The sequence below is a fragment of the Phaethon aethereus genome (assembly GCF_964289735.1).
Source record: "Phaethon aethereus genome assembly, chromosome: 6".
Lineage (NCBI taxonomy): Eukaryota > Metazoa > Chordata > Aves > Phaethontiformes > Phaethontidae > Phaethon > Phaethon aethereus.
The window spans coordinates 2,159,919-2,179,192 of record NC_138580.1 but is presented as its reverse complement, the minus strand read 5'-3'; the positions used below and the strand labels follow the sequence as shown (position 1 = coordinate 2,179,192).

At 48.1% G+C, this 19,274-nt stretch overlaps 1 protein-coding gene across 1 annotated transcript in view; it reads left to right on the top strand.

The window, feature by feature from the left end:
- Positions 1–866: 866 nt before the first annotated feature.
- Positions 867–19,274, top strand: part of FMNL2 (formin like 2) — a 152,699-nt gene continuing 134,291 nt past the window's right edge. Inside the window, exon 1 of the mRNA XM_082001741.1 lies at positions 867–1,017. Within this exon, the coding sequence (XP_081857867.1) occupies positions 901–1,017 (117 nt within the window). The 5' untranslated portion in view covers positions 867–900. The remainder of the gene's footprint in view (positions 1,018–19,274) is intronic.

Here is a 19,274-nt window from a genome sequence, read left to right as displayed (position 1 = left end):
ACCGAGGCGCCGTGCCGCTGGGGCCGGCGTTTCTAGCACAGCACCCGCACAGCAGCTCAGGCTAAAGCATTATCAGGGTCCGGCTTTGACCACTACAACGCTTAAACGCTGTGTTGGAGAGAACTTTCAGGGAATGATTAAAAAAACTCAAAAACCATCCAAAGAGCGGGCGGCTTTGATACGCTCGGGAGAAGGATGATCCTCCCGATTCTGCCGAAGCGGCGTTGTCTCGATTACGGATTTGTTTGGGTGGTGTCATCCTGAACCTGGGGAGATTTATCATCTAGTGCTTCCAATTTCAGTAAATCAGGACGTGGGCTGTGAGGCGGCAAGCGGGGCCGTGACTCCTTGAGTGCCTCTCAGCGCGGCCGAAAGCTTCCCCGCGATTCGAAGCCAAGGAGGCCCCCGGGCCGCAGAGGCCGCGCCTGTCGCCCCGGCTGCTACCACCACCTCGGGTGTCTGGAGATGCACACACCGGGCCCCCCGCCCGGGGGTCGCCGGTGGCACTCTGGGTGGGGGAGGCCGCAGCGGCCGGCCCAGCCCACTGAGGTAAAATGGAGGCCGAGGGGGCGGCCGCCCCTACGGCCCCCGGCAGGTCCGCAGCTGGCCCCTTCCCCCGCCCATCCATCCCCCGGACGGCGGCGGGACTACGAGTCCCAGCGCGCCCCGGGCCGGGGGCGGAGCGGGGCTTTGTGCGGGCCGCGGGGCGGCATGCGGGGGAGCCGCCGCCGCAGCCGGAGCGAGCCCGCCCCGGGGGGAGGGCGAGGGCGAGGGCGGCGAGCCATGACGGGCGGCGGCGCGGCGTTCCGCCGTCGGTGCTAGAGGGCGACCGCGGGGCGCGGAGCCCGCCTGGCTCGGCGGCGCGGAGCGCGGAGGCAGCGCGGAGGGGCCGCCGCCGCCATGGGCAACGCGGGGAGCGTGGACTCGCAGCAGACGGAGTTCAGGGCGCACAGCGTGCCCCTCAAGCTGCCCATGCCCGAGCCCGGCGAGCTGGAGGAGCGCTTCGCCGTCGTCCTGGTGAGTGCCGGCCCCATTGTCTGTGGGGAGCGGGTCAGGCCGCCGGGGAGGGGGCGCCGCGCTCCGCCGGCCGGCCGCGGGCCTCCGCGGAGGGGCCGAGAGGAGCCGCGGGGCCCCGTGGCTGGCGTCCGCGGGGAAGCGGGGGAGCGGCGGGGTTGCGGCTGGGAACCGGGGAAAAGTTGGAGAGCGAGGCGGGAGCTGCCCCGCCGCGCTCCCCCCTCGGCAGCGGCGGCCGCCCGAGCCCCGCCGGGGGCCGGCGGCACAGGTGGGCTCGGTGGGGCGGCGCCCGCACCGCGCGGCCCGGCCGGAGGCGGCGGGACGGGGCTGCGGCGGGGGAGGGCGGGAGGGGAGCGGAGCGGGGGCGAGGCGTGTGCGCCGGCTGCGGCTCTTTGTCTCGGGAGCCCCCAAAGAGCCGCCTTCCCCCCGAGCCCAGGCGGTTTCCCCCTGCCGGAGTCTGCCCCGTTCTCGCGGGTGAACCTGTGAGGGATCGCCGGCAGCGGGAAGCTCGCGGCGGCTCGTTGGCGCTGCCGGCCCCGGCCGTCGGCGGGGCCAGCGGGCCGGTCGGTGCGGGCGCCGGCGGTCGCGGGGAGCCTCGGTGCGGCCTCGCCTCGGCCTCGCGGCTTCCAGGAGCCCGGGCTGGAAAGGGGGCCCGCGGCCTTCGGCCGGCTGTGGGGCGGTGGGTCCCCGCGCGACACGCCGGTCCTGCCGTGCCCACGTCCCCGGCACACGTGTGCGGTTCACCCGGGGTTGGTGGCGTTTCTGTCCGGCCCTGAGTTTTATTGCGTTCTTTTCCCCTCACCTGAGTAGCACGACGGACTCGGTGTTTGAGATGGCATTCCCTGGAGAGCTTCCCAAGGAAGGGCAGTGCTTCCCTTGGTGCCGCACGGGAGCGTTCGGGCAAACGTCCCGCTCTCTTTCAGGTACCCAAGTAGTGCAAATAGATTTTAACAACCCTTCCATGCCCCTCTTTCTTTTGAGCAACGTTTACGTGAAAAACAGAAGGTAGGGGAGAAGAACAAATAAACCCCATGCGTGTGCCGTGCCTGTGTTCCCCATAATGCCATGTGAAACCCAGCCGGGCGAGCTGTTGGGAGAGTAATTCCCATGTCGGGTACTAGAGCAACCCCCCTGGTATTTGGAATACTCCTGGTGCTGAGCAAAGATTCACAAACTGGTGTGTGTTGGGGATTATTTCCAATTAGATTATCACGTCTCAGAAAAGAATAAGCCTATTCAGTCAGGAACCCCCACTGACGAGCCAAATGGCGAGTGAGATGTTACGATTATTAGGCACCGTGGAAAAAGCCTGATCTCGCATTGCTCTTGTCAGGGAAACCCGTGGTAGTTTTGCAGATAGGAGATGCCCCCACAAGCAGTGCGTTGCTCAGAATCAAGTCCTGATTCATCTTAACCTACCAAAAGGGTGCCTGGCTAAATTTGTGTGCATAGTCTGTGGGAGAAAATTAGCGGTTTTCAGTTAGGACTGATTGATCAGATCAGTAAAAGGAAGAGACATAGTTTGGGAAGACAGAGTGTGTTAGATAGGTGTAATGTAAATATGGGAGATAACAGGACCACGCTTGTAATTTCTTTGGGTACTTGAAAGGAGTAGATGGCATCTGTTTTTAGATGATGGACTTAAATTAAGGGTCAGAGGATGAGTGCTGTAGCTTTGCTGGAGGGAGCGGCAGGCTGTGCAGATGCATGTCAGTACAGATGGAGTGTTGGATGGTCTGTTCCCCTCGGGAGGAGCTGCAAGATGGGGACCATACACCACTGCTGGAACACCCAAAAATTGCTTTCAGCCTGTTCTCGAAGCCAGCCGGGGGTGGCTGGTGTTTGCTGCAGCCTCCAGGAAACATCAGACCAGTTTATGAAAGAATAAACTCCTAGACTGTTATTATTTTGTTTTCTCTGTGGCTCTGAAGGGAAGATGACTGTGCCACTGGTCAAAGCCCAGAACGGGGTAGGCCGTAGAACAGCAGGGATTAATGAGAAAGGAATGGCGGCTGGGGGGAAAAAAAGATGAGGAATATTTCCTCTAGGGTGAGAGGATTAGTCAGGACATGAGAGTATGAAGAAGGAGATGCTGAAGGTTGTAGGACTGTCCTGGTTTCGGCTAAACCACGACAAGGACTAAATCTCACCTTCTTTACATGCTGTCTTAAGAAATCAGCCTGGCACAAGCATTGCTTGCACACTCGGAGAGTCCTGGTGAGGTCCCGAAGGGCTTTCCTGACAATAGCAATTTTCGTACTTCTAATGAAATTTCCAGGACTGTTTTTGACGGTGATGAATGTGCAGCTCGGCTGAGTTGCAGCCACGTGCAGGTATAGAGTCATCACGCTGAGTGGTTTGTCTCCGTTTCTGTATGTAAAGAGTGGGGCCACGGGGGAAAGGTTCCTCCTGTGCAGGCTCATGGAAGTATGTTAAAGTTTTATTCCTCTCTCCTTGTGCAAAACCAGCACAGTGACCCATAGCCCTCTAAAGCATGCGTGTATCCGTGAGGACCGTGCAGGTTGGTCACGTTTTTCCTGCAAGTACCGTGACGTTGACTGTTTTATTTTTTTTCTGCTTTGAACATACTCTCCTGATCTTCTCCAGGAGCTCTGTGGTCCCTTCAGCAAGGGGATGGATGAGTAGTGCTGTGCCTGGAGGTGAGGGATGTGTGTGCGAGCTTGCATTTGCTGGGTTGTTAGCAGCCTTAGTCTGGAGGAAGGTCTCCAGTGAAGTAGTTTGTCCACTTCAGACATACATAGTCACTGTACTGCCTCCTTGGTTAGCCTCGCTCCTTGAGGTTTGAGGTGCATAAATTGCAGGAGATGATGGGAATTGCTCCAGGTCACGCTTTTCCCATGAAGCTTTCAAATCTTCACTGCTAATGCGCTCCTCCAGTCTGTAACGGTGCCATCGGCGTTACCGAAGATGCGCTGAGCGTGCCCAACCGAGGTGAAGGACAGTGATGCCGGGTCTGGCTGCATCACACCTCTTGGTCTGCTGAGAAAATAACAAGAGAGGATTTTCCCTGTGGGTCTGTGTCTCCTGGTACTGTTTTTGGGAGTGGTGTAGTAAATGTGCTCCCCTGGCTCATTTGTTGTATTGAGATTTGTACTCGTCTCTGCTAGTGAGGACCAGGGTCTCTCTGTTTCAGGAGGACATCGTATTTGGTGGGATGTACTTCGAGGAGAAAAATGTGGAGGATAACCCAAGAGACATCCAGGTTTCTGTCTGTAGGCTGAGTATTGTTTTTTCCATCCCCTCAAACTGATGGGAATCTTCCCCTTTTGGTAGGACTTGTGAAAAAATTCCCTTAGCTTCAAGTTTATGCAAGAGTGTAAAGTCCAGGGAAGTGGCGGTGTGTTATTTACCACCAAGTTCCCGATTTGCCTGTGAGAGGTGCTGGATAAACTGAGAGCCAGATGCCGGCTGTGGTGCTGATTTTGAGCTTGCTGGCACTGGCACAGCCCCTCGGGTGCATGTCTGCAGGAGCCTCCCGCCGTTGTTCCTTCCCCAACACGCTCGCTTTTCCTCCTCAGCTGTGTTGGATTTTTTTCCTGGCTTTCTCCTACGAACACGTAGGGCAAGTGTGCATAAACCATGAATTCTGGTAACCAACCCTAGCTTATGGCATCGGAAGCCATCGTTCAGCGTGTGCGAGCACTGTTGCAAACCAAGGACGCTGAACGTGTCCGTAGACATTACGGCACCGCCATCCCACGCAGCGAGCCGCAAGTTTGGCGATGCGGGGGTAAAAGCCAGGCTTCCACCTCCTGCAGCAGGGTGGTCTTTCTCTGAACCGGTAAGGGGGTTGCACGTTTGCAAATGACACATGGTTTGGAGGAAGCAGCCAGGACAGAGTTGGCAGGGTAAATTGTTGCCTAATGAGCTGTGATTGACATAATTTGACTGCTGGATTACAAATCTGCGGTGAGGTTAACAGGAAATATCCTCTTACCCCCACCAAGTGCTGCTTCATTTCACAAAGGAGTCTTCTGTGCCTGGTCCCGTAGGGTGGAGGGAAGCCTCTGAAGGGTGAGGGGAGCGTGGGGGGGGGTGTGTTTCTGCCGTCCTGCTCCCGGCGCTGCTGCATCCTCAGTTTAATGTGATGGTACCTACCTGGAGGCAGGGCCTCCGCCCTGCTTCTGTTGAATGCACGCAAGCCTTTGCCGATAGGAACTTCTTCGTTCCGCTAGAATTTCCTTCTTCACCGTGGATTTTGTCCGAGCATCGTTTTCCATACCAGTCAAGGGAGTTTTAGTGTCTACTGCTAAAGAATTTGAAAGCTCCGTGTGAAAACTCTGTAATGTTTCCCAGCTGTTTTCCATTCTTCTTCCTAATCCTCTATCAAATATATTATGCATTGTTTTATAATATGTAGGGTTTAGAGCCTGCAAATCATTAAAGAGCATGACATCGTTGCAGGAGATAGCTGCAAGGTAGCATTAGTTCCCTCACTTTGGTGGGATTGGTGGGGCACTGTATTCCTTCTTGTAACTCCAAAATTTAACGAAACTCTTTTGGGATGAATTTCAGCTGAGATCCTGTACTCTCATATCAGGCGTAATTTGTACTGTTTTTGTGGAATTTGAAAGCAATACAGTGGAAGTTGAGAGAGACTAAATTAGATTTAGGAACCACTTTCAGGAAAAAAGAGATTTCTGAAATTCAGCTGTGAAAAAGACCTGTTGTGTTTTCTTGTTCAGACTTCATCTCTGGGAGGCTTCTGCCACCGGGCTCTTTCCCCAAGCTCTCTGATTTAAATGATTCAAGCAATGACACCTTTTGCTTGAAGAAACAATCTAATAAATCATGTTGTTAAATATATGTATTTCTGACGGGTTAAATTTACAGAGTGAAGTAGTGCTTGGTGGTGACACATCTGTCAAGCTGCCTTGTAAATCACTAGATGGCATTTGTAAGTTTTTCCACCTAGACATCACAGGTGAATATTTTTGTAAAAGCATTTTATTTATTTTTTTTTGAGTGCCTGGAATACAAGGATACTGTGGTGGGTATTTAGCTACTAGCAAGCTAGTCACATTCCTGAAATGAATTTCAGATCCTGGAAACCTGGAAGACTTAAAAAATGGCTAAGCTGATGTAGATGCATATATCTTTGTGTACCATTTTTTAATACAAAATAATCCCCTTAATTTGTTGGGCTATAATGATGCAGGTATGAACCCATTCTGTCAAACTGCGTGTGTCACTTGTTCTTAAGCTCCAAATAGCCTGAGAGAAAGTAGTAGGCTTTTTGTCTAAATTCTCAGGTGGAAGGGATCTCTGTTTGGTGCCCACGCAGTGGGGCTGGACCTGCTCCCTGTCCTCGAAGGGCTGGGCTGTCCTGGGAGGGGGCTGCTTCTCGGGGAGGCAGGAGCGTCTCGGGTGGGTGTGAAAGCCTGAATCTGCAAACCCAGTTACGGTAGTGATGGCAAAGAGGTTTTGTTTAATCCTTTTTGTGCTGTGTGCTGTATAAACCCATCCTCATGTCATACGTGCAAATCACGCTGTGCGTTTGTCTAAAGTAAATGACAGCAGGTCAATCAGCTGCTTAAGGCGGAAAACAAAACGGGATGAGAAATGTGCATGTCTGTGAACTTGGCAGGATTGTTACTACTTTTTTTTTTTTTTCTTTTAGGTGTTCATAGGGTTTTTTTGCAGTACAGACCCTGCTTTCCATCTGTAGCCCCCGTGCGGTGCAGGGCTCTGGGGAGGACCTCGCAGCCGCTGCAGGTGGTGGCCCAAGTCCCAGGTTTCTTCTGGGGAGAGGACAGGCCTTTGCATGGCGCTAGCTCACGGTGGGGTAAGGTCCTTACCCTGGCTGTGTCCGTGGCTGGGATGGCTTGTGTGCAGTGACCCTTGGGCTCACAGGGCGATAGCTCCTGTGGGTGCTGAATTCCTCCTGCTGAGTGCAGAGAGCTAGCAGACCCCCTGCCTTCACCCTTAACCTGCACTGTCATCTTTCCTCCGGTGCACTGAAGCTTTATCAAGCATCTCTATCAACTTCCTTAACCCCGCGTGCAAGATAAAGTTGTGTTTTTTATTTATTTTGTCTTCACACGCAAGGTCATGCAGAACTTGGCCCCGAGGAGTTAAATGGTCTCTTCTGCGATAGTGTAGTGGCTGATGCTAGGGAAGGAATTTGAGAGGTGCAAAACGAAATTCAGAGTCTACGAGACGATCTTAAATAAAATAGTAGCTGTTGAACTGTTCTCCCCCATATGTTTGTTCAAAAGTACATGGTGTTACTTGTTATTTTTATTATATTTTTGCATCGGTCAGCAAAGATTGTAAATTATTCCAAATCCTTTTTAAAATAAGAGCTCTATACCTCTAAGAGAGAGGTCTGGTGCTTCGTCTCGGATCAACACCGCCTCTGTTTTTAACAGGGTCCTGGCAGTCTTTTGCTCTCATTTTAAGGCCTGCACCTGCTGAATAAAAGATTTTTTTCCCCCAGTCTGTTAGAAAAGGTGGTTTAAATCTGTCACCTTGGTCTGTGAGTTCTTATGCCAAGGGAGTGAAAGACCCTACAAGAGTAGCCGGTTTTTTTTCCTCATTATTTGTAGCTTGGAATACATCCTGAAGTGAAACCAAGCTTTGACATTCACTTTCTGATCTTTTGTTTGGTCACTGGGGTGTTACTAAAAGGCAAACCTTGTGCCAGTTCCTGCCTTTTCCCCCAAATACATTTTTCGTCTTGAGATTTCAGCATTTCTGCTCATTCTTCAGTGTTGTTGCTGTTCTTCTTCCAACTCGATAACAGAGAATGAATACAGCCTACTGTTCATTTTTAGAAGTGGAAAATCCCTGTGACTGATTTCAGTTTTGCTTTTCTTTGCTGGCCCGACTACTGGACTTTCTGCAACGTGTGACACTTGCTTTTGAGCAGCAGCTTCTTGAGCGGGTGTGAGCGAGAGGTGGTTGAGGAAGGGTCTCACCGGGGCAGGTTTGTGCTCCAGTGGCACCACTGCTACTTCTGTCTGGATGAAGTGGTCCCACGTAGGCACTGATGCCCGATGCTGACTTGCTGCATGGGGCAGTTAAATCGACCTGCTTGTTTTTGCTGCAGGTTCTGCTGCACAAGTTATTGTCAGGAGTCAGTGACGTTCCTCGGTAGAGTTTAGTGCCGTTCACACCATGGCTCGCTGGTGTGCTTTGGCGTGCGAGGGGACGTGTCTGACAGATGTTGGTGAGCTGACTTGTTGCCTAACCAAACGTGAAGCTTCACGTGGAAGGGCATCATGAACTTGACTCCTTTTGAGTTCCTTTTAAATCAAGATGCTAACAGGGCACTCCTAAATAGAGTGTTCTGAGATAACAGAACCTGCAAATTTAAAATCACTTAAAAAATGGTAAGGTCTTTGTCTTGCTTACAGTTTTCAAGGGTGGTCTGCCAGGAGAGTGAAACAGGCCTGCAGGTAACACCAGCCGCCCCGTGTCTTGCTTGCAGACCTCCTCCTCGGCGTGATTCTGTCGGGCAGGGAAGGCTGATGCCCGGCTCTGTCTGGAGGAAGCCATGGAGGAGCATGTGCCTGCATTGCCTTCGTGACCTTGCATGGAGCGGGAGCTGAAGAGCTCTCCACAGCACGATGAAATGAATTATGCAAAACATGCTAATGCAGCACTGCTCTTCGGCTCCAGTTTATTTTTAAGCATCTGGTCTGCCTCTTGAGTTTGAATTAAGCGCATTATGATCAGGATCAAAATACTTTTCAGTGTAGGAAGCCATAAAGAAAACGGCAAGACAGGCGGTTGTTTTTCCTGGTCCCTTTTGGGTGCCGTGTCCTCGGGAGGGGTGTGCGACAGCAGAAGGCACGGCTATTTCAGACAGGCTTTGCAGGGTGACGGTTGGTCCCTGGGGATGCTTGCGGATGGAGTGTACCCCGCTCCGCAGGGTTTTCCTGCTGCTGGGAAAAATGGAGTAACAGAGGAAAGTGTTATTTTCTTTGATAACGGGAAGATTAGACCTTAAAACTAGCTGAGGAGCAAAACTGTACGGTGCCTGTTCTGAGAGGAGCAGTTTGAAACACACTTCCAGGCAGTGGCAGTGAAGCAGCCGTTCCAGCGGCTGGAAGACTTCCGCAGCGAGCAGTGTGCAGCCACATTTTAGACAAACTGAGCTGAATTATTGTTTGTTTTCTTCTTTGTTTGTTTGGAAGAGTCCGTTTGGGAATTTGGTATGGGAAACAAGTGACACCAACTCATTCAATTTGATTTATAATTGTGTTAAAAAAAAAAAATCTAGCCCAACCTCCAGCAGTGAGGAGCTGCAGCATCACTGGAGCCAAAGGCCTCAGCCTGCTAGTCAGGTAGAAGCACTTTCAGCTGCTGTTGCTGAAAAAAGCAGTAATTTCCCATTTATTGTACCCTGCCAACTTCGATTCTGAAGGGTCACTGTAGTAAAACCAGCAGTTTTTTAGTGCTTGGACTTCGTACGATCGCACCAGTTGACCCTGAGGGTCTGTGCTCTTAACCGACAGAGCATGGTCGCCGAGAAATGCCGTGTTCCCAATTACTTCTGCAAAGGGCTCCCGGATCTGTAGGTGGCAGAAGGTATGTGATGCGTACCCCTATTTTAATTGAATATTATTTCGCTTGCACTGATTATTTTTGACCTTGATCATCTGCTTTGTCGTTTTAATAACTCAAGATGCACAACTTTATACATGAGTATATTGGAAAATATAAGCATTAATTTGTCCCAGGCTTTGTCTCTCCCTAAAATAGTGTCTTACTGCCTTTCTCAAGTGTTTCATTGCATAAAGACTTGGATAATATATAATTTGCCCATACTCTGTTATAACTAACATACTGTAGAAATTCAGTGTGTGTTCATTTTCAATTTACCATGGGATCTCTAACAAAACAAGTGTTTGTCTTCTGTAACTGTGCATCGTTAAACATATATTTGGGGAGGATATTCATAAAGCAACATAATAGCCGTATTGTATTGGAAATGAATGGTCTTTAGATGAGTGCTGTGCGATGCGTGGACCTCCAGGACTCTGCATTGCAACTCTTGAGAGCAACTGTGTGTACTTGATCATGAGCTGGAAACGTGCCCAACCGCTTCCCGGTTGAAGCGTTGGAGAGGCAAGTGGGGACGCCTCCGCACGGGCACCCTGCGGCCATTTGCCCTGGGAACTGTCCTGCGGCGTGCTGGCGCTGCTCGGGTGATGGCAGTCAGCGCAGCCTGGTCTGTGCCCCAGAGAGAACTCCCATGTCAGAAGGATCCTCAGGGAAAACCCCTAGCAGATGTGACTTCTCCTGTCACGTTGCCCGGACAGTGCCGAGAGAGCAGTGTTAACCGTGGCCGGCCTCCTGCTCTTTCAGAAGTCTTACCCTGGTCCAGTGGGCAGAAGTGCTTGGTGATGGCAGGAGGAGCACACAGAGCTGCCCTTGCCTTCTCCAATGCTTGTGGCCGCTCTCTTCCGTGCGGCTGTTGGCTGAGGGCAGAAGTTGCTCCCAGACAAAAGATTCTTGAGGCCGTAGGAAGAAGTCTTAGGTTTTTTAGTGTGTGTTTGGGTGTTGCAGGAGATATCTTAAAATACAAGAATCGGTGGGGTGTTGTTTTTTTTTTTTTAAATATATATTATTTGGCCAGAAGTCATTTTACTATAAAAGGACTTGGGGTGAATATAGATTGTACATCTGTTACTTGTTTGTCTGCAAAACGACTGTACAGTTGAGGCCAAAAGCGAAGAATAGAGAGTTGCACAAATTGGCAAAGTTTCTGAAGTCTTTCAGAAGTCAGTAATTAAAATGAAGCAGCAAATTGTTCAATCCAGAAATTCTGGTTGTTCATCTGTCTAATGCTCTGGTATGTCCCTCTACTGACTCCTTTCATTCTGCTTTCCATCTTGTAAGAGAGGCAAATGAATAAGACACATCTGCCTCCGGCGGTTCCGAAGCCATTTCGGCCGTTCCGGCAGGGGTAGGTGGCACCGTTACCGATAGGGTCTGTGAAGTGATGGAGACGGCTCGGTGGAGTTCATACAGCAGTCTTCTGACAAACGTTTCCAATAATTTAGTGTGTTTGGGAGTGCTTCAAAGGGCTTTCTGCCCAGCTCTGTGAGCCTTGCAAATACAGAAGATCAAATAAATTAACTATCACAAATATTTAACTTAAAGTGTGCTCAAATAAGAGCTTTGATGTTGCATGTGTGTATGAGAGCCTCTGTGTATCTGTACACTCTCACAGATGTGTTAGGTCAATGTTGTATTTGTCTCTTCTCTTAGACATAATAAGCCTAATACTGCAAATCTAAATAATTGTGTTCCGCCTTCATAGGCAGGGATGTTACCTGGCGTCAAAATGAATACGGCGTACAGAGTTTTACTGGGGAGCTGATGGTAAGCAAATCATTGCATGGTGTAGTCATGCTTTTGAGGATTGTGGGGTTGGTTGGCATCCCACCCCTACAAAAAGCATTGGCTCATAGGTTATCTTCAGTTTTGTTTGCATGAGGTGTTGCTTGATGGCCAACAACACTCTTCAGGTAAACTGAGTAAGTCAATTTGGCATAGTGATAATTATTAAAGCGCACTGTGGATTGAGCCAGGAAGCGTTTGGTAATAATTTTAATCCTTTTGTGATAACATCTAGCTTACAGGTAACTCTCACGAATTGTTGTGAATCTTGTTCTCTAAAAATTGCAGCTTCTTAAAATAGTCTATATGTTGTCATGTCTTCTCAGCAATCCTCTCCCAGGGCACAGGGAAGTGGCAGTGTGTCTGCGAAAACGCGGTTCTGCTCCCTGTCAGAGCTTCAAATACAAACGCCTGTTCTCTTCATCATGTAAATGAATATCTAAGTGCGGCAAATGTACAATACTCTTTTTGGTAAATAAACCAAGAAGTTTAGTACTTCACGACGTTTTTTAATCCATGAATCTTTCACAAGCCTCACAGTGCTGCAAAGGAAGACGAGGAGTGAGAGTTACTCTCGTTACCTTTTGAAAAAGGAAGGCTGAAGTGCTGTGAGTCCCCAAAACTGAGCAACAGGACAGAGATTAGAAATAATGTCTCCCAACTTCATGGCACTTGCCATAACCCCTGGGAAAAGAGACTGGGAGTGTTGGCTGCTTCCCCCTGTGCACATGTGTTGGACACATTGGGAAGCCCGCTGTGTGTCTCCAGCTGGCGTGGGGATCTGGGACCTGGCAGCTGGCATTTGGCTCTTTGAAGTCACCTTTGTAGATCCATGTCAGCTTTCCTTTAAAGTCTTTCATTTGACTAGCTCAGTTACACAGAAGCTGAAGAGCAGCATTGTAGTTTGTTTATTTTCTGGTGTTTCAGGGCATCTTTTCTCTTTGATCTATTTAAAAAAAAAAAGCTCATTTTGTACTGGTTTTGGCTGGGACAGAGTTAATGGTTTTGTTTTCTTCTCACATGCTTTTCCAGTTTTTAATTTTCTGTTGTATTCTGGGGGTGAGATGAGGTTTTTGTCCCTCTTTGTGTACACACTTGTGTATGAATTGAAACATGGGGTTTTTTTGATGACTGCAAGGCTTATTTCCAAAGTTAATTTGAGCCTGTGAGTCCAAATTAAGGCGGGAGAGATTATATTCATCCACAGATGCTTCAGTCTGAAAAAGCTGGTTGGCACTGCAGTCTGTTCAGCACACCCTGCGAGGTGCTGTGGCACCAGTGCCACGCACAAAACCTCTCTTCTGGAGAAGTGAAGGCAGTATCAAAGCTGTGGTGGAGCTTGTTCCAGGAGCGAGAACGATGATGAATGGGGATTGTGAGGGTCTGAAGAATCACCTTGACTTGGAAATTAATTCTGTGTTTTCTATCAACAGAAGAAAGACAGATTTCTTCTTTAATGTAGGAATGTGTGAGCAGATGAATGATGTACACGAAACACTGGGGTGAAAATGCTTTCTTTTTTTTTAAATTCTTTTCTGTGAGAACCTGTAACACCAGGGATGGATAGTCAACAGTGTTTTCCGTGGGCATCTTTACCGTGCTGAATGCATTCATGAAAAGAGATTCATGTGACTTGGATCAAATGGCAAAAGAATGGGAGAACTTTGTACAGATTAAAATGACCTTTTCAGATCAGCGCACATGAAGGTTTACACGATCAGGTGTGGGACTTGATGACCTTTCCTTCTAAGTGAGGGTCTGGAGCCCAAGTCTTATGAGGAACAGCTGAGGAACTGGGGTTGTTTAGCCTGGAGGAGAGGAGGCTGAGGGGAGACCGTATTGCTCTCTACAGCTACCTGAAAGGGGATTGTGGTGAGGTGGGTGTCGGTGTCTTCTCACAAGTAACTAGCAGTAGAAGAAGAGGAAACAGCCTCAAGTTGCGCCGGAGGGGGTTTAGACTGGATATTGGGAAAAACTTGTTCCCTGAAAGGATTGTCAAGCACTGGAACAGGCTGCCCTGGGAAGGGGTTGAGTCACTGTCCCTGGAGGTATCTAAAAGACGTGTAGATGTGGTGCTTAGGGACGCGGTTTAGTGGTGGACTTGGCACTGCTGGGTTAACAGTTGGACTTGGTGATCTTAAAGGTCTTTTCTAACTTAAATGATTCTATGACTCTGTCTCTCTTGCACACAGTGAGTCTGCAAAAGCTTTGTACAGCAAATCATTGGTACTGTACCATATTGTCACCACAATTGTCCAGCTCTCTGTAGGCCATCGCTTGGTATGTGAGCAACAGAAATGTTTTCCAGAAATAAAGGTGTGTATGCACCTGTAAATCCAGACTGTTGTTCAGACAAGAAGGCAGATGGGCTTCCTCTGTACTAGAGAAGGATTTTGGCAGAAGATTAAGTGCTTCAATTAGAATATAGAAGAAATTGTGCAGGAGTTTACATGAGCTGAGTCCTTCCATGTTCAGCAGCAGCAGGATCCTTCATCAGCAAGTGTGATGCAAATGCATTTGTTGTTTCACAGAGCAGGGCAGGAAAACCAGCTCGCAGTTTTCACATGCTGATACTGCTCCTGCATCCTCAGATACTGCAGTAATTAGAGGGCAGTCAGCGCATCGTGAGCACGCTGCCTTTTCAGGTACGATGAGGAACTCAGATACCTATAAACATGAGTAAGGCAAAAATTGATTAAGCATGAAATTCTTTTCTGGCAGTGAATTCTTGGTTGCCTCAGAGACAAAAGGTTGCACAACGGAATGGGAAAAGTACTTTTACTTAGAAAGCTCAAAGCTATTGTTTGTTTGGTTTTGCTAATGTTTATTTTAAGTCTGATGGCAAATCTTTGTTAAAGGTGAATTATCCCTTCTGTTTAGCAAGTGGAGTGAAAACTACCCAGATGCACTTGTAAGGCATTCAGTAAATTGTTAAAATTGTTTTAGGTGCTATGAGGAAGTGGTGATCCTTGAGGTGCGATAGCCCATGTAGACCAGAGTATTGCTTGTGTTTCTAGTATAAAGCACGGTTCTTGTATTGAAACAACCCAGGCAGTATGCATAAATGAGCTTATAGATGTATAGATGCATTGAAACAGAATAAAAATATTACAGCAGGTATTCCTTTTAGTTAAGCCTACCAGCTGATTTGGGTACGTTTTCCCAATTGCTACTGCTGTGCCGAAACGTATTCTACAGAAAAGACATGCAGGCAGAAAGCCACCTCCCCTTTAACACTGAAAATTCCTATTTGGATTTATTCCATCTTCAGAAATGGTGGGTTTAGGAATTACTTATGAAGAAGATATTCCTTGTGCGACAGCTCTGCATCGGTGGTGCATGTGTTGCATCTGCCCAAGTGTCACCCTTCCCAGCAGGGCTGGTGGCTCACAGGAGAACCATGTTTTAATGCTTTGGTGAACCATCAGCACCTCAGTTTACTGCAGTCAGAGCTTTTCTCACAAAGATACTAGTAGAAAAACTGGGAGTCTTTTGCTGAACTGTAAGGCAGCGTAGCCAAAACACTAGTTAAGGCCTTGAATGTGTCTGTTCTTATCCTGCTGAGCTTTCAGCATCGCTGACCTTGTGCTGTGTGATACCATGTCCATGGACATGTCTGCCCTTCCTCTGTGGAAGCTGTACACACTGACTCTCCAATGCTCAGTGATGACCTAATTTTGGTTTCCGAGTTGCTGCTACTTACTCAAGGTACCGCAGGCCTGGCTGTGGGCTGCTTCCTCCACTTTCAATTAGTGGAGACTTAGTTTTCTGCATATTCCCTTGATTAGCAATTTTTGGGTAGAAACTTTCCCTTTCCTCACAGGAGCGGGAATCAGCAGCTATTGCATCATCTCAGTGTGCAGTAGTAATAATAAATCATAAAGATGATGATGGCTTTAGACAGTGGTTGAAAGAGAGCAGATCAGTAGGTTCATGGATTTTTCTGGCCAAACTCCACCATTGGAGATGTCTGTGTAGGTCCCCCTGCAGGGACTTCTCAGAAGGTAGCACAGCTGAGAGTGGAGTTTGCAAACACCACCTTTGCTGAGGAGCATCGCTGTTACTGCCGTGTTAACTGCCAGCACAGGACAGAGACCTTGTAAAATCATGGCGATCTTGAAGTCGTCTTTGTTTGCATCTCATGCTCCAGGAGATTTACCAGGTACCAAGTAGTGCTTTCTGGTGGGGTGGCCTTGGCTCCTGTTGAACTGCCAGGCCTGTGGGGCAGGAGAGACTCAAGAGGGCTCTCAGAGGGGTTGCAAGCATTATTTATTACCCATGTGGGAACTTTAAAGGCATTTTAGTGCTTTCATGAGTGCTGGCCTAAATACAGACTTGGCTTTGGGTTGCTGTGCTTTGTTTGCAGATCCATGCAGTGATGTGGGAAGTGTTGTGGTCTTTCATGGAAGAGTTAGGAGGAGCTGCGTCGTGAGTTGGCATGTTCAGTATGTTTATTAGAAAAGTGAAGGGCACCCTAACTGCATTGCGGGCATAGATTTTACATTAACAGGACACTTCAAACTCGGCTGAGGAGTTAACTTAGAGAGCATAGCCTGCTCCGTCTCCCCTCACTTATCTTGAAGGCATTTCTAACTTTGTGGGAGGGAATGTGGCTGAAGAAATATCAACACGCCATGAGCAAGTACACTTCATTAGGGAATACAGTTTAAAATTTTTTGCATTAGTAGGAGGCTGAACTGTGTTGTTTCTGTCTTGTTTGTGTACTTGGTGGTGGATGGAGGGAGGAATCTTGCATACTGCGCGTTTGAGTGGCAGGAAGCAATTTGACAATATAGAATAAAAATTCATCATCATGGTAAAGCTTAAAAAAAAAAAAAGGCCTGGGTTTGCTGCCCCACAGCCATGCCAGCCCCTGACTTGCTGGAGCAGCATGTCCTTGCTGGGGACCCTGAGAAGCACAGGAGGCTGGCACGGCAGCGGGAAGCGGTGCTCCTCTTCAGGGATGCTGCGGTTTAAGGGGGTGGCACTGATGCCATTATCTTGTGTGTCAGCTGAGGACGTGTGTCCTGTGATAAGCGATGCGATCTGTTATGCCATGTTTTTATCACGTTAGATTTACTTTTACACTCTTCATCCTCCTTATTTTTGGTCGGAGCAGCCTGTAGCTTACCAAACAGCTAGGCTTTTTCAGCACTGTCCCTGTGGTGTTGCCATGAGAACCTGGTGGTGGTTGCACATCGTCTTCATGGCGTGTGTTAGTGCAGCATACGTTTTTGCAAAACTCCCATGACTGCGATGCCATTTTTTCTACTTTTATGTCACATGGTGATCTCTGGAAAATGTCACCAAGTGTTTCATCTGAATAAGAAATCAAAAGACAAGACCTTTCTTTTTGGGATAACTGCGTGCCATTGCTGCTTCCTCCCCAGGCAGCAAAGCATTTGTACAGCTCTGCCTGGTGCAGGTCTGTATCCCACCGGCTTATCCAGGTGTTAAAATAGTCCCTCAGGTCCCCTGCAAGTGACCAGACGTGGATACAGGCTAACCCTGAAGTGTATTTGTCTTAAAAGCAAGATTTGTGTTTCCCGAACGCTTCCTCCGAGCCTGCTGGGCACAGGTCTGAGCGGAGGTCGGGCAGGCCTGGGTGGCTGGTTATGGGGCTGTGCTGCCTCGGATGGCGGGCACAGGAGACAGCGGCAAGGAGAGGGGACAGTCTTGGCCCCCGGCAGTGAGGACACCCTCCCCTTCCTGAGCTGGCATGGCCATGGATGGGGTCATGCTCAGAGACGATGTTCATCAAAAAATCAGCCTTGTACAAGTGTTTCAGTACACTAATGAGTGGGCTTTTTTTTGGAGTTCCTGGGAGACTGTATGTATCTGAGCACTCAGCATGTAAACAAGAAGGTCAGCCGAAGCAAACGTCATTTCCCTGATCTGATGGTATTTGCCCTCTGAAACGTATGGCTTGTTTGTAACATCTGGTGGATACCGCTTTTAAATTGAATGCCACTGATGCTTCTGAAAGATGCTTTTCAGTACATCCATTGGGCCTGATTTTGCTGGTGTTAAAGGCTCTTCCACTTCTAGAGGGGCGCATAGGTGTGCTGGGGGGATAAAAATTGGGCTCTTACTTTATTTAAACTGTCTTGTCGTGCTGGGGATGAGGAGCAACAGCAGCAAAAAGCACTAACTTGCAAGAAATCTCTGTATCTAGGTTGGCGAGGACTGTGCGTGGTTGTGCGTATATAGCTGCAAATATAATCTTTTGTCCTAATCTGACAAAGTTACGAGGAGTTGATGAGGTGAGCTCTTCTTTTCCTTCGTGGTCAAAAATAGTCTTCCTTGTAAGTACGGTAATTCTCTGCCCTATGAGATTGGACAAATTTTTTTTCTTCTCTTGTTTGGATTCATTGATGAAATTAATACCCACAGTTCTCTGAGAGCTTTACTGGTGTATCTGGGGGCACAGTTTGGCCTGTATTTTTTAGTTTTAATCTACAACAGTCTGCATTCCTAAATTCAAGAAGATTTGCACTAGAAATACACCCTGGGAGCATTTTGAAATAGCCTGAGCCTGGGGTGCCTGAGGTAGGGAGCAGGGAGTGTCACGGGGTGGCTGGTGCAAGTCCCTCCATCCCACGCAACGAGCGTGACAAGCGTTACTGCCCTCCTGCCCTTGTACTGTCAGGTAACGCACCGATTCCCCGCTCTTCTCTCTTCTCCTGCTGTTGGGTTTCCTTTGAAGGGGTCTGTGCCTTTTGCTGTGCCCTGGGCACTTCTGATGTGTGTAAAACAATGCAGTTTTCCTCGCCTGGCTCTTGTAAGAAACAAGAAAGTCTTGGGTTGAATATTCAGCCTGAGAGAGACCCAAAATAGAGACTTCAATGAACTAGTCAATGCTTGTCACAGTTAAAAACATCTGGAGATGGGCTGGCAAGAAGGACAGAATAATAAACCATATTGTTAGCCTAGCAGGATGGACTTCTGTATAACCCTAAGTACAAATTTAACTGGAAATTTAGGAGTGAAACCAACTCCTGGCTGTTTACAGTGTTATCTCCTTACATAATAGGAATAGCATGTATTTATTTCTGAATATAGCATATTATATATGAGCTCCTGTAAAATATGAAGGTTTTATTTTACTTTAGATAAAAGAATAACTGTACTTTTAGACTTCTAAGAGTAGACTTCTTTGGATAGTGTTTTACAACTGTATTCTTTACTTCCTTCTTTCTGTTAAGTGCTCAAACCTTCAGATTACATGAAAATATAATACTTTCATTTTAATATACAACATGTTTTCCAAAGACTTCTCAGAGTCCCTGGCTTGTGGTAGCGCCATATTGTGTGGAGGTTATGTTACACGAATAACCATTTCGCTTGTAATCCTAGTCATACATGATTTAGGATCTATAGAGGTTTTCACTGTTCTTTTACTTAGTAGTTAAATCATCTGGAAAACATATTTAAGTTTTTACGTTGTGTATTTTTTCTGATGTTTAACCAGTCTAAAAGTTGGCATAAGTTTTCTTCGCGTGCAGCCCTGAGCACTCGAGTGATGTCCCACCTCAGCAGAGCCTCTGCGGTCAGCGCAAAATACATCAGAAACAGCTTAATAATTTTTTAAAATTTGGTCCACAAGTTCCAGATGATGAGAAATTCTCTTTACCCAGTAAGATTTCAAACTGCTCTACCCGAATGTGGTTGGTGCTCTAAGCTTCCATTCTAAAACTGTAATGTTATAATAATCCAAAGCATAAGCCCATAGCACAGACAGGTTTTCCTCTCTCTAAAGAACCAGATAGAAGCAGATGTTATTTCAGGGGTATGGAATTAACAAAATCCTTTTTTTTTTTTTTTTTTTTTTTTTTAAAAATCTTGTGTGCCAGGGAGCAATAATTTTACATGAGGGTGTAGAAGTC